Consider the following 15,738-nt stretch of genomic DNA (forward strand, 5'->3'; position numbering starts at 1 on the left):
GTCCCCGAAAGGTTGCATTGAATATACAGAAGGGTGAGGCTTCCACCCTAGCACGGCTGCGGGGTGGGAAGCACTGGCCCTACTGGCCCCCAAAGCTCATACTTTAGAAGTGGAACCAGACAGATACTGTCTACATGGGAAGTGTGCCCAAGAGGCCAGAGCTGCTGGCTAGTCTGCCCCAAACCCAAGGGACTTTGGGAGCAGACAGTTCCAATGTGCGAGCCCAAACACAACTGGAGGATGAGCATCCAGGCGAGAGAAGAAAGCCAGGACTATCACTTTAAAATAAAATAGCCTTTCAGTGCCAGCTTATTTATATTTAAATCTATTGTTAAACGTGAAGGTAATATAAAGGAGGCTCTTCCCAGAAAGAGGAGGATAGGGTAACACCAACGGTCAGCAGAGCAATGACGGAACGGATTTTCACATTCAGAAGGCTGTTTGCGGAAGGATTTTGCTACACACACCCCACCCCACCCCCAAACAAGAAAAAACAAAGGACAGTGTGCATACATGGAAATGCTTCTGTATGAAGGATGTATTCTAGGCAAGCACCCTCGTCACCAAGATTATCCCTCTGAGCAGACAGCAGCCACAGAGAGGCATACAACAGTGGCCTCAGGCAATGCCCATGACTTCAGCACTTTGTTTCTTCATGCATTGTTACTGTTCTGGAGAGACTATTTCACTTTCAAGTTCCAAATTGTTTGTTTTGGGGTTTTGTTCAGAGTGAGCATTCATTCACTTGCCAGATGACTAAACTGCGTATTTCTGAAGTCAATCCTCAATCAACTTTGCATACAAAGTCCAGTTCTTCAAATATGAAATAGGGACATTAGCTATTGTATAATTGAATAGTTGTGTAACCGCACAAAATATTGTCAGTTACACGACTACTCGACAGTACCCGGGGGTGGGGGCAGCAGCCAGTGCGCTCCCAGCCCCATTCCTGGGCAGCCCCCTGCCACCTTGCACTGCTGTGTCTGTATCGAGGGAGCCAGTATACAAGGGGAGCCAGTTGAAAAACCTACTCCCCTTATGGACAGGCTGCTTGATGCCCCGCACTGCTGCCTCTGTAGCTCAGGGTAGCAGCAGTCCCTGTCCGCGGGAGGTCCGCAGGGAGCTTGGAACTACCATGAAATGGACTGCTACTGCAAAGCAGACTCTGTCCATGGCGGGCCCAGGCTCACCGCGGATGAAGACTGTTCTGTGGGATGCTAAGCAGCCTCTGTCTGCAGGGAGCTTGGCCCACCATGGACAGAGGCTGCTTCGCGGTGGCCTCCCCTGTCCCGCCTCCCCCCAAAACCTTTCCCTGCACTGCTGTCTCTGATAGAGGCAGCAGCATGGGGAAAGGGCAGACAGCACAGCAGAGCTAGTGCTGGGGGAACCAGCTTTTAAGTAAGCTCCCCCCAACACGGGCTTCTCTCCCTCTCCCCTCCTCCGACCTCTGGCACAGAGGCAGCAGGGGGCGCAAATGCAAGTAGTAGGCAAGATTAACTAATAAGCCGAGGCTTATTGGTTAATTGTCTAGTTACCTACTCGGTGGCATCCCTACTATGAAAGCTTCATTAAGGAAATTACTTGCACTAGGCAACCTAGTCTTAAACTACCACTTTCAAAAAATATTCTCCAAGGTTTCTGTTGTAATATTTCCTCCAGTTTAAGAGAAGACACCTCTAACAGGCAGCTTCTGGTCCTTCGTGTTGTTGCTTAAAAGAGGATCTCCTCTGCAATCCATACTTCAGTAATTTTTCGTCTGATTATCTCAAAAGCATTTACCAACAAACAATTGTTTCAATGTCTCCATATTACATATAAAACATATAAAGTGGAAGCACAAAGAGGTTACAAAGCTTATAAAGGCCACACTGCAAGCCTTTGGCCGAACACTGAAATAAAATCCAGAAAGCTCCAACTACTAATCCTGAACTAACGACTGAATCTTATTGCCTCCTGTGCAGAAAGATAATGTAAGAGTGACTCATCCATTCATAAAGTGCCATTCTGTTGCCCGAGAGTATCCTATGGCATTTTATTTACTTCCTCCAGTAGCAAAATTATTCCCTTTTGCTCTTATAAGCCCAGAAGACCAAGGGCAGCTATGTACTATGTTCCGTTCAGATTCAGACCACAATCAACAGAATTGTTAAGCAAGTACTGACAGTAGAATCTACATTACACATGATGTGAGCACAAAACAACCCAGCTTGACTTCCACACTGCAAGGCAAGTTTCCAAGCAGTGAACACACTAAAAATTATATGACAAAAATACAGAATATGATGTCATCAGACACAAACATGGATTCCCCATGTCAGTTCTTAACAGGCCCTGCACTTTTAAAGCCAGACCAAAAAGGTGAACTTGCGCATTTCAATCCCATTAGGCAAACAGCAATTATAGTTTCTCTTTCTTACATGCAACTCATTTTTTTAAAGCTGCTCTAAAAACAAGATACTCTCGTTACCCTCTTATTCTAACGAGAGTGTCTCACAGACAGAGGAAAACTGCTGTAGTCAGACACAGCTGGATTGCACTAGGCAAAGACACCAGGATTTAGATTTGAAACGGTCAGTAGTGGTCAGAGTGATACATATTTTCCAATAATAGAATCAGATTTGTAGAATTTTAATAGCCATAAGATACATTTCTGAGGGGGTATTTTTATTTTAAAAAAGCAATTCAGCTAAAACATAGCTAGGACATGTTCAATGAGCCAGTGGCCTTGTTTAAACAATACTTCAATTATTGTGACAAATCTCATGGCCAAGTCGAAAAACAAACTTTTGGACAAGAAAAATTGAGAGGGTTTTTAGGGCACTGCAGGATTTTCCTATTTATTGTTTATCTAATTATCCAAGTTCATGTGCAGTTTGGATTCTCTCCCTCCTTGAAGCTGCATAGCCATTTTTTCTGCACTCCGGTTTACATGCCCTAGAAGAAACGAGTTTTAGCTGGACCTGGAAACACAGCACAATCCCTCACACAATATATTCTGGCAGTGCACTTGGTGCGATTTCAAATCTTGCATCACTGTTTGGGTATGTGTGCCTTCTAATTCCCACAGACAGGCCACTGCCTGAAACAAGGCAGATAGGCACCACAAGACTGAATCATAACTGTAGAAACAGGGAAATTTTTATAAAGGCTTAGGAAAAATACATTCCACTTACAAGCCCTCAGCAGCATCAGATTTCTTGTGTCCAAGCAGGAAACAGTGAAAAGAGTTCTCTTTATTTTAGTCGGAATTACATTTGATTAATTTTACCTAGTTGGTGTGATAGGGTGATACCACACAAGAAAGTCTGCTTAATGTGTCTTTTATCCTTACTGAAACTCTTTTAGGAAGTCTATCTTGTTGCTCCTCTGCAGTATTAATCCAAACTGGCTCCTTAGGCAAATCAAACCCAGAGGCTACAGATCCCAAATGGAGAATACATTTACACCACAAATATTCTTACCTACAGAATTTAGCCCTTGTATTCTGTATGTATCTCCACTTTCATAAACCATATGGGAATGTCTGAGGTTTAAATAAACAAAGAACCTACTCCTGTGGGTGCCTTTTATGAGAGGCAGGAAATGCTATTGAAATTAGGACTGCCAATTTTCTAATTGCACAAAACTGAACATCCTTTCCCTGCCCCGCCCATTCCCCAAGGCCCCGCCCTCTACTTACTTCATATCCCCTCCCTCCATTGCTTGCTGTCCCACATCCCTTTACCAGGCTGGGGGAAAGGATTGGAGTGTGGGATGTGGGGAGGGCTGCAGTAGGAAATGCAGGCTCTAGAGTGGAAGGCAGAAATTGGAGATTCAAGGTGAGGGAGGGAGTACCAGGCTAGGGCAAGAGATTGGGATGCAGGAGAGGGTGAGGGCTTGGCTGGATGTGCAAGCTCTGGGGTGTGGCTGCGGATGAGGAGTTTGGGGTACAGAAGGGGCTGTGGGTCCCAGGAAGGAGTTAGAGTGAGGAGAGAATTCCAACCTGAGACGGGATTGGTGTGAAAGCTCCAGCCGGGTGGCACTTACCTAATGTGGCTCCCAGAAGCGGCTGGCGTGTCTGGCTCCTAGGCAGTGAGGCCAGGAGACTCTGTGTGCTACCCCGCACCTGCAGCACACAGAGCACCCGTGGCCACCCCCAGGTCTAGGAGCTGGACATGCCAGCTGCTTCTGGAAGCTGCATGGAGCCAGGGAGCCTGTGTTAGCCCTGCTGCACTGTGCCGCCAATCAGATGTTCAGTGGTGCGGTCAGCAGTGCTGACTGGAGCTGCCAGGATCCCTTTTAAACCAGGAGTTCCAGTTGAAAACCAGAAGAAATCCTCCTCTTTCTTACAGAGAGCACCAGTGACCCCAAGAATTCACTGGCTTTCCTTGTCAGTTGATGTCTATTAAAAAACCCTCAGCCTGCACACCATATGAAAACAAGTTTGTGCCTTATTTAGAAGGCAGTCTTCACTGCTGCCATTCCCAACCATGACCTCAATTTTCCTATTTTATTCTACATTAAAGCCATTTCTGTATTTGCTCTTGCTCATTAAATGAAACCAAGTCATCTTGAAAATGTCTCCCAACAGTTATAATTGTTGGGATTTTCTTCAAACTATTTTCCTACATTAATGTTCTCCATCATTACACACATTAACATTTTGTAACTCTGTTCCTTAAATTACTATGAAATTTCCCATGCTTGGATCTATTCTATGGAAATATAGTCATTTGCAGTACAGATTGTTAGGAAAAAACAAACACGTATTGAATTTAGTTTATTTATAAGCATCTTTACAGGATCTTGGAAACATTCCACTTTGGACTGAATGTGCAGGAGGGAGAGAAGGGGGAAGAGGCAGAGGAAAAGACAGACATTTTTGGAAAAAAGCAAACAAAACAAAACAGGAAATCCTCTTGATTCAATATCACAACAATGTAGGACAGCCTAAACACAGCCTGCATTTCCTAGTCTCTCCACTCTGAAACAAGTAAGGAAAAGGAAGGACATCACTCATGTATAGCAGTGTCATCCGCATGCCTATGAAACCTTACATTACTATTGTGCCTTCAAAATAATGGTTCGATAGTGCCTACAAGAAACCGTGCTAGAAGAACATTTATCTTTGCAAAACTCAAGCATTCAAAATTAGGAAATACCAGAATTAAGGTTGCTCCATACAACTCCATACAGCCCCTTTATGTGCATATGTAACGATATACAGTAGTAACTACACCATCATATGTCCCCCCCAGCCTGTCCCATTCAGATTCTGTTCCCCCACCATTCTTCGCCAGCAACCTCTCTATTCAATTTCTGGTCTTTTCTCCTTTCACCCCAAACAGCTTGTTTCCGTTCATGCTCCTCGGCCCTGCACTTTGGGGTTTATATCTGAGTCAATATTGTTCCTTCTTCATGCAGCATGGCGTCAACAGGGAGAGCTTTAGGAGCAGAGGGGAACCAACAAAGCACTCAACACATCGCGCCAACAGAGCTGTATTGATCAGGGTTGAATTTAAACATGTGCTTAAATGTTTTGCTAAACTGGGGCTACGGTCTGCAAAGACTGGCTGCAACAATATACAATGAAATTACAGGACCTGGAACATAACAGTAATTTCTAATTACTCCAAATCTACAAAGTTACCGCTGTACATTTTTGTCTGATTACGTTAATAGGAAGCAATTTTGTTGCAGCCTGTAAGTTAATGTACACGCTCGAGGGTACATTATTCATACCCTTTAAAAAAATTAGGACAACATAAATTTAACTCTTTAGACCAGTGGTTCTTAACTTGCTTGTGGCCTAACCAGCCCACCGGACTTGCTCAGGGCCCTACAGGTAGTATTGGATGCAGCCCACAACGATAAACAGGTCGAGAATAGGGATGTAGGCAACTAGTCAACTACCCGATAAGCAAATGCTTATCAGGTAGTCAAGTTCAGAACTCGACTAGTCTCTTCTTCATTCCCCCCTCCCTCCCCCATCTTGCTGGGAGACAGAGGGCAGCAGGGAGTGAAACAGTCCCACTCACACTGGTCCTGACTGCTGCACCTCTCCCTTTGAAATTTTTCTAAGTAAGAGGCACAGAGGGGAACTTGTACCAGCGGGGACTGCTTCTGCTCCCGCTGCCTCTCTCTCTCTCTCTGTACACTGCAAGGGAGAGACACAGCGGGATAGCGTGCACCCCCTTATTGACTAACCGAGTAGTCGATGGAAAGTCCATCAACTACTCGATCAGCTGATTAATCAAAATTTAACATCCCTAATGTGAATGGGTAACCAGTTAGCTGGCAGCCTCACAGGGCTGGAAGCCAGCAGCCCTGCAGGCTGAGGGCTGTTCTAGCCAGGCTGCTTCCCCATCCCTCCCCAGCAGGATCCCACTTAATCATAGGGGAGAGGGATAGCTCAGTGGTTTGAGCATTGGCCTGCTAAACCCAGAGTTGTGAGTTCAATCTTTGCGAAGACCATTTGGGGCAAAAATTTGTCAGGGATGGTACTTGGTCCTGCTATGAAGGCAGGGGACTGGACTTGATGACCTTTCAAGGTCCCTTCCAGTTCTAGGAGATAGGCAATCTCCATTAATTTATAATTTTATTTATTTAATTTATAATATTTAACCAATTAACTGATTAAACAGGATTTTACATCCCTACTTGAGAATCATTCATTTTCACTGAGGAATCCATAGGCCTACACCGTGTCCAACCTAAAAGCAGTTTCACTGAGGGCCCAAAGTAGTATACTGACTGCTTTATACCCTCCATAGTTCCTCTGCATATGGTCATGATCTTATCCCACAAACCAGAGGAATGGGCAGCATACACACATTAACACACCATAAGAGGCTGATGGGGCACTGAGAGGCAAGGATCATTATTTAACCTAAGTGATTAACAGCAGGGCAGCAATGCCTCTGTCGTACCTTCCAGGCGCCTGAGGTTTTTAAAGTACCTAAAGCACGTGCTACCAGCTCTTGTGACTCCAGACCCTACTGGAGCCAATTTGCCAATGATGTAACTCTAGCATTTCCAGCCTGGGAAGAAGCCCTTTGACTGCCTTTCATGCCTCCTGCAGAAGAGGAGAGCAGACAAGCAGGGTTGTTCCAGGAGGCACAAAGTGTTCTCCCTCTGCTCCTCACAAGCGGAGAGGACCTTATGGGTAGAGATGGGAGGACGGGGTTGGAAGCAGGCGATGCCCTTCTCATACAAGGAGAGTGGAAGATGAAACCAAGAAGCGTTTTTGCTCTCTTCACCCCTCCAAAGGAGCAGTACATATTTGCATCCTGGAACAGGCAAACAAAAAATCATTACAAATAATTTTTTTGAGTTTGGGGAAATGAGACCCTCCACATCATCCAGGAAGAATTCCTGCAGCGAGTGGGAGAAGTGAAAAATGGGGGGGAGCCAATTCAATCAATTTGGGACACTGGTGTCTCTCTCTCTCTCTCTCTCTCTCTCTCACTCTCTCTCTCACACACACACACACACACACACACACACACACACACACACCTCTCTGCAGATGGGCAGGGAGAGGGCCACAATCAAAAGAAACATTTAAAAAAAATCATGACATTGGAGCTAATGCCATAATTTTTGGAGTCTGACAGCCTTTTTTTTTTTTTTTTTAAACTTTGGGGGTTGGCAAGACTGAAAAGGACCTAAAATTCCACAAAGATGCAGTGGGGAGAATGTCCCTGCTACGCTGCCAAGATTAATATCAGTTTGCTAAGTATTGCATCGACGAATGCAATGAACACTTCAACAATCCCAGCTTGCTGAATGTCCTTCTGCGCACAGACAGTGAGAGAAACCACCACAATTAAACTGCTCTGTTAAGATTCTCCAAAATCTCACAGATCAGTTACTGCTCTGTGATGATGCACTATATGGAACAATCAGTTCCATACATACAAGATGGGAAGCGACTGTCTAGGAAGGAGCATGGCGGAAAGGGATCTAGAGGTCATAGTGGACCACAAGTTGAATATGAGTCAACAGTGTGATGCTGTTGCAAAAAAAGCAAATATGATTCTAGATTGTATCAACAGGTGTGTTGTAAGCAAAACTCGTGAAGTCATTCTGCCGCTCTACTCTGCACTAGTTAGGCCTCAGCTGGAGTACTGTGTCCAGTTCTGGGCGCCACATTTCAAGAAAGATGTGGAGAAATTGGAAAGGGTACAGAGAAGAGCGACAAGAATGATTAAAGGTTTAGAGAACATGACCTATGAAGCCAGGCTTCATGAACTGGGCTTGTTTAGTTTGGAAAAAAGAAGATTAAGGGGGGATATGATAGCGGTTTTCAAATATCTAAAAGGGTGTCACAAGGAGGAAGGAGAAAATTTGTTCCTCTTGGTTTCTGAGGACAGGACAAGGAGTAATGGGCTTAAAGTGCAGCAGGGGAGGTTTAGATTGGACATTAGGAAAAAATTCCTAACTGTCAGGGTGGTCAAATATTGGAATAAATTGCCAAGGGAGGTGGTGGAATCTCCCTCTCTGGAGATATTTAAGAACAGGTTAGATAGACATCTGTCAGGAATGGTGTAGATGGAGCTTGGTCCTGCCTTGAGGGCGGGGGGCTGGACTTGATGACCTCTCAAGGTCCCTTCCAGTCCTATTAGTCTATGATTCTATGATCCGCATCTACCTGTAATACAGCAGCTACCATGGAACATACTGGCCTATTTTATAGTATATTTGCAACACTCCGCCGGTAGATCAGTGAATATTTAGCTATTTTGTCCTGACTCTTTCATTTAGCATGATTAGTGGCGCTATGGAGCACACTGCTGAATTAAACGGATATTTATTTATTTATTTATTTATTTATTGCAATTCACTCAAAAGATCTCTCAGTGCTGCCACAGGTTTCATACATTTGGGAATGTCCCAATCCTGTATTGGCCAGATCAAGCACTGTACAGCTGAAGGCCAGGAAACAAGCTCCCAAATTGTAAAGCACACTTAGACTTTTCCTCTAGCAAGCCATCTTTCCATCACTGCTTATTCAGTCAATAAAAAGCATAATTTCATGTAATCAGACATTGTTCTGGATTTAGCAATGTAACAGAAAAAACTGGCATTGATCTGTATTTGTCTTAAAACACAAATCCCCCATGCAGGGTATAAATTCCAGCCACATAATTTCCTCCAATTAAAAAAAATCAATCCATAAATTAATCCTTCACAAATCATCTTATGATTTTAGTGAGAGTGTACACACTGGTCTCATAAACCCCTTCTTTATTTAGAAAGCACAGACCTGCCTGTGGGTGGGGTAGGTTGGGCTCAGGCCAAATTATTTTCTCAGACCATTTAGTTGACATGATAACTCAGTACAAAACGTTTTAATTTTTAATTAACAAATGCTTCAGAATTCTTGAGTCTCTCATTGGCAAGATCATCTCACCATCTGGACAGTATTACACTGAGTGCCATGTAACAACGTGTTTTCCATATTTAAAATACGGATGAATTCGACAAACATCACATAAAAGTTAAATCAGATTTGCAAAACTGCCAACTACATTTAAACTGGGGCACAAAATTAACTTTCCCACTATCTACTGCATGATAATGAAAATAATATTTACATTTCACTCACCCTTAAAAATAATTACATGCCCATGGCATGTCAGCAAGTCAGGGTTTTGCATGGCTGAATAAAACAAAAAGGAACATTTTGAGAAAATGTTAAGGCATCCTCTTATTGAAGCTCAAACTTCATCATCTTCCTACACTTTCTAAATCAACAGAAGTATTTCCCTGTTATAATCTAACTACATCTGGTCTGCTGTGTTAGTGTTATGGAGCACAGATTCTTTTTTTCCAGATCACTGGTGCAAATGTTCAAAGCGCTTTCCAAGAAAAATGGAAAGATAAATAAGCAAGGAAAACTGTATACTACACTACTTGAAACAGTAAACTTGTAATTAATATGAAGCAGCAGAAAAAGTATTAGAAGATTTTCCCAGGGTTAAAACTTAGTTTATTATTAGGTAGGAATAGTTGTATATGAAGATCAAGAGAATAAGGAGCTTCCATAACTGGTAACTTATGAACTTGTTTTATCAGTGTGTTCTTTATATTCAACATACTAGCTGCTAGGACAAGGATGCCAAACTCATGCAGAGGAGAGGGCCAGGAAATAAATTCAGGACTTACAGTCTCCTCAGTCCACAAAAGCTCTCCTGCTATGTCACTGGAAGGTTTGCATAAATATCGAAAGGAGAATATAGCCTTCCTGTAGTAACTAAACTTGTTTATTCAGTATCTCATTGTCACATTCGGTGAAAAAAACATTTCCCAGTGGGCCACTGCTAGTTCTGCACTTTGCTTCTTTTTCTTCCCCATCTTACTTTCACCATTTCTCTCACTCTGTTCATCTCATCTGTCCGGTAGTATCCATCAAGATCAACAACTGAATAGCTGACGTTGACACTGAAGTGTCATCATTAGGTTTTAGAAGAATATCCCCAAAATGAGTTCACCTCTGAGCTGTTTGTCTCAGGCTTTCTGAAGACTGTGGCAGACATAATGGTGTCAGTTTACACCTGGCCCTCCATATGCAAAGTATTTCTGCAGTCATGAGGGCCAGAAATGTTTTTTTACGCAAGAACATTTAAATGCTGCACCGCCTGAATGTGTCATGGGGGCCACATAAATAATTCACACAGGTCAGATCCCACCCATGGCCATATATTTGAAATGTCTGTCCTTGGACATACACTAAATGGTACACCAAATAACACAGTTAATGGTACACCAAATAATACACTTAACTAAGAAGCAGTAGCCACCATGGTAAGATGAATCAAATCAAATATACTTTTATTTTGACAGATTCCACAGTGTAAGGAGATAAGTCCATTCCAATTGTGAGTGGCCTTTTACTTCTCTTAATTTTTTTTTTAAGATTGAAATAGCAGCTTAAAAGTAAAAACCCACTCTTTGCTGCTTAGCCATTAAGTTATCCAAGTCAGGAGCTGACACATCCCTTACAGGAATTTTCAGGTGAACAAGACAATAAACATTCCAGGGTAATTCTGGTAAGAAAAAAATCTGTGATCTTACAAACACTTTTTAGATAGAACAAAAATGATCTATTTCAACAAAGAAGGGAGTCTCATATGATAGGATATACACCAGCAGAAAGAATAAATAGTATGAAATACTCAACAGCAATTAAAGAGACTAGTAATGCATGGAGAACACTCAACTTCACACAAGTGAAAAGGGAAGAATAAAATCTATATTTAAAGCTTGCAAATTAAGGTCCTTTAGAGTGAAGACAAGATCACCTAGGTTTGGGGGCGGGAAGGAGAGAAAGGAACAAAAATGGATGTGTCCATCATAGCTTAATTTCAGGAAAATTAAAAGCAATACACACAGGGAATAAACTCAATTGCAGTTTCCTCAAGACTAGCCAGGTTTAATGCCGCCATTATTTGGCTATTAGAGTTTGACATTTATTTCTGCAAAGCTGTTGAAAGCTGACGGCTAAGAAGCTGTAATTTGGCAGAGATGGTTATTTTTGAGCATTTACTCAGGAAAAAGCTGGATTTAGCTCAAAGAGGAACTAGCCACTGCCTGCAATTGTCTTAGAAAGTAACTGCCAAAGTCAAAAGGACTCAGGCATGAACTCTTTAAATTGTTTAAAATCTAGAGACACAGGCAGGAAGTTAATCCATTTAATTTGTCTGTTCATGCTTTTTTAATTAGCCGAGCTATAACTTCTATAACTTCAGCTTCTAGCTGAATTAAGTTAATACTGAAAACTGTTTAAAGTTGCAGGGATCCTACCCACTATGTGTTCTAACCCATGGTTCTCTCTCAGTCTCTACCAAGATCAGAAGGAACATTTTTCCAAGTCACTTCTCTCATCTACTTAACACCGATCGTGACCATGTTCTACATACTTTAATCTGGGCTGGGAGCACAGCCTTCATAATAGCCTATGCAATTCAGGGGATGAAATAGTTAATTGTGAAGCTAACTTAGCTGTGAACACATTTCATTAATGATAAAGCACACAATATTAATTAAAACATTATAGCAGGCTCCCGAGCCTGAAAACACCTCCCTGTGATCTGGTGGCCAGTTTTGGCCTCCCGACTCTGATCAAGCCCCCCGCCCCATGTATACAACACACAATACTCTTGGACTATCTTTCGCAAACATAATAGTACACACTAGGCTACATACAGAATTTCTCTAAAAGTAGAAAAAATTGCAGCTGAATACAAATTCCATACAAAACAAGGGTGAAAAGTTAATTAAGATGGTACAACCTTAAACCTATAACTTCCTGACATTTGAGTGTGTGATGGGTACACTTTTAACACTCTTTTCATAGCAGCTTGTACAGAACAACTGAGTTTTCACAACAACAATCCAATACAACACGGAAGATCTTTTTTGGTCCACTGCTGAAATAACGTACATAATTGTGGACACTAATTCTAAGGCCATTCAGCCGAAATTAGAAAAAGCTTACAGGATATAGTTTAGCAAAGCCCTTCTGTATAAGGTAATTAAAACCGGATAAAGCTGGGCTATCATCTATCAAATGTTTGGATTTACTGTCAAAACTTGTTCATGTTGTGAAATAATTATTTTAAAGAGTATTTTCAAGTACAGTCTCCTTCAGATACAGTCTGGCCAAAGCAATCTGGCTGCTTCCAGTTTATCCCATTTAACCCTTCTAAAAATGAATTTGTGTTTTCTTTGTGCAGTTGAAAACTACCTCTAAGCCAAATTAAACATAAAAAAGCACTAAAAAAGCACTATGGATATCAAGTGGATAACTATGGGTAAACATACTTGCATGCATAAAGTTGGAGAAAATGCCATTTGTCTATTTTGAACTTGATTTTCCATGACGTGTATTTAAAAAATCTGAATCTTATGGATGGCCGATGTCAGTAATAAGACACACACTTAGGACATTTTACTTTACTGAGTGCTTTTTGGTTAACGACAAATGCTTATAATAGGGTTACCAGGTGGCTTAAAAAAAAATACTAGACCCACTTGATCTCACGGGGAGGAGAGGGGGAAGAGAGAGAAGATATGACCGGCCAGGAAAGGGGGCCGGGGGAACCGGCCAGCAGGAAGCAGGTCTGGCTGGGAAGGTGAGCGGGGGGAGAGAATCAGCCAGCAGGAAGCGGGACTGACCCGGGTGCACGCAGATCCTGGGGCACTGTCCGTCCCGCACATGGTCCCGGTGAAGCACGAGCGAGTCTGGCCCCAGGGATTCCCTCCCACCCTGGCACCATCCCCTCTCACGTACAGTGAGCGTGTCTACCAGCCAGGCAGTTCGCAACTGCGTACTGATACTCCTAATAATAATAAAACTTACCTAATTAGAAAATACTTGTATTTTCTCAATTTGTATCCCAGACAGAACCCTCAAATACTGGACTGTCCAGTTCAAAACTGGACACCTGACAACCATACTATAGAAAACAAGCTTCCTATCCTAATATGTATTTTTAACAATGACTGGAACTGCAAGTGGAGTACTTACAAAGCCAGCTAAGCAACATTTTGATCCTTTCAAAAACATGCATGAAATCGGTCTTTTGGGGCTAAGAATACTGAATGCCCATAAAAAATATAAATGACAGACACGTCAGCATTTTCACCACAGAAGAGGGAAAAACTGGGCCAAGAGCAGCACAGGTTTCTCCACACAACACATTGTCACTGGTTCATGATGCAGGTATAGTACCATTTCTAGGAATGAGCCAGAAGTTCAACCTCTGAGCCCATTTACTCCTTGGCTTCTCTGCTGAGACTGTTGCTAAAGGTGCTGCATCAGGAGAGTTGTTTTTGTGATATGAGCATATATCAATTAAAACGAGAGATCTACTATGAGCACCCTAGTTCTCCTCCCATCCCAAGTCCAGGCTGCTAGTCAGTCACTGAGGGGAAAAGACATGCATCAGTTACAACTATCAATCTCAGTGTGCAGAAGTAAGTATACTGCAGATTATTACAACAGGTAAATAGGCAATGGAGTATAGTCAGTCACAAATTAAGAATTTTCTTTCACATTTGATACAAGTAGCTACATTTCTGTAACAACTCAAGCACGTGCAAATTACTTATTTTCCAGACAGTTGACGTTTTTGTTATACAGAAATGAATATTAGTCACCCTCTAAAGAAAGGAGGTGAAAGAAGATCCTCTCCAATGGGGAGAAGTGAAGCAGAATTCTGCCCGTTTGAATCTGATCTGAGAAACTTAATGATTTTTTTCCCCAGACTTTTTTGTGAGTTCTGGCTCCTTGGAGCAAATTTTTGTCCACTGTTAGCACAAACTCATAGCCCCCTCCCTTCCCCCGCCCCCGGTGTCTGCACTATCCCATTCTGAAGGCATCAGGCAGCCTCTGATCATGATGAATCTTTGTGAAAAATATTTGGTGTGTGTTTATTGGAGCCAAAGTTAGATGTTTCTTTTGGGCAGTATGACACACAGCAATGCAATAAAACTGATGTCCCTCCAGCAGCAGAGAGGAAAACTGCACCAGACCTCCTGAGAATGAAAGGTTTAGTTACCAATTTCCTTTAAACATATTGTCTTTGCAGAATCAACCTGGGATACGACTAGACAAGTATAAAATGGAGCCAACCCTTCCCACCCATTACGTCCATTCTTCCAACTAACTTAAACTAACATAAATGGGAAGTACGTGTGGATCTGCTGAAGCCACTGTACTCCAAGGGCTACCATAAACATTTTTTTCTTTTCTTCACAGATTGTCTCTGCAAAGCTCCACCACTGGGATTTTAGCAAGCAGTATCACACCTAACAGAAGGCAGAGTTCATTAACAAAAATTGTTAATAGCATCCGAACAAAATGTCTAATCCACAGAGCAGGGCTGTGGAGAGATAAAACTGGAGCATCAAGCATTCTAAAACTCTGAAACAGAGAAGTGATATTTGCGTGCCATGGAATTTGCATTTGATGTAGTTAAATGAGTTAAGGCTTTCAGATGTAAGAAGTCAGAACATGTAATTTAATTCACTGTAGTGATCTTTGCTAAAAAGATTCACCCATAGACTTGTCATCAAAAGCTATAAAATGTCAAGGTTTATTTATTTTTATTTATTCTACACAAACAGCCCTATAAACACACATTCTATACAATTTAGCTTCCTTTGCAAACTGAGGTTTAGGAAAGAAAACAGTTTAGTCAGATTATTAATATGACTCTCAAAACCATTTAACATGAATTTGGGCTCATGTCATGAATGCATTTTATCAGATGCAGTGAAGGAGACTCAACTAAAGCCAGGAGGTTTCAACAAAAGTTTCTACACCAAGGTACATGCACACTTCAGTATCCAAATAAATGCATTAATAGGACTGAGGAGGAGAAACATGCTCAGGGGTGAAAAGTAGGATAAAAAAAGTCTGCAGATCAGAAATGGGCTTTAAGTGATTTAAGCAAAAGGTTCATCCATCTATCATAGAGGGAGACACTAGCAAAATTACACAAAATTACACCCAAGCCCCTTAACACGCTTCAGGGAAAGTGACTGTGGTTCAGCTCCTGGGGTCAAAGCCGTTACTGTTGGTTAGTTACCGCCTCTGGATTTTCTGGTGTCTTGTATGCTTTAGTATTTGTTTCCATAATGCACCATTTCTCCCTCCAAAGGTGCGCCAGGCCCCTCTTAATTTCTTGTAGGAAATCTGGGTAAAATAGATGCCTTCTTTAAAAACAAAACAAAATATACTTTTCTATG

General features: G+C 42.1%; 1 protein-coding gene across 4 annotated transcripts in view; it reads right to left on the reverse strand.

The window, feature by feature from the left end:
• The window catches only part of RASAL2 (RAS protein activator like 2), a 246,919-nt gene that overhangs the window by 180,662 nt on the left and 50,519 nt on the right, over positions 1–15,738 (reverse strand). The window contains exon 1 of one of the 4 annotated variants that reach the window (XM_075936875.1): positions 9,590–9,870. The exons of the other annotated variants lie outside the window; for them this stretch is intronic. Coding sequence (XP_075792990.1) covers positions 9,590–9,641 — 52 coding nt within the window. The 5' untranslated portion in view covers positions 9,642–9,870. Of the gene's footprint in view, positions 1–9,589; positions 9,871–15,738 lie in introns of those variants that run through there. 4 annotated transcript variants of the gene reach the window in all.

The sequence above is a fragment of the Pelodiscus sinensis genome, chromosome 9 (assembly GCF_049634645.1).
Source record: "Pelodiscus sinensis isolate JC-2024 chromosome 9, ASM4963464v1, whole genome shotgun sequence".
In the NCBI taxonomy this organism is placed as follows: Eukaryota; Metazoa; Chordata; order Testudines; family Trionychidae; genus Pelodiscus; species Pelodiscus sinensis.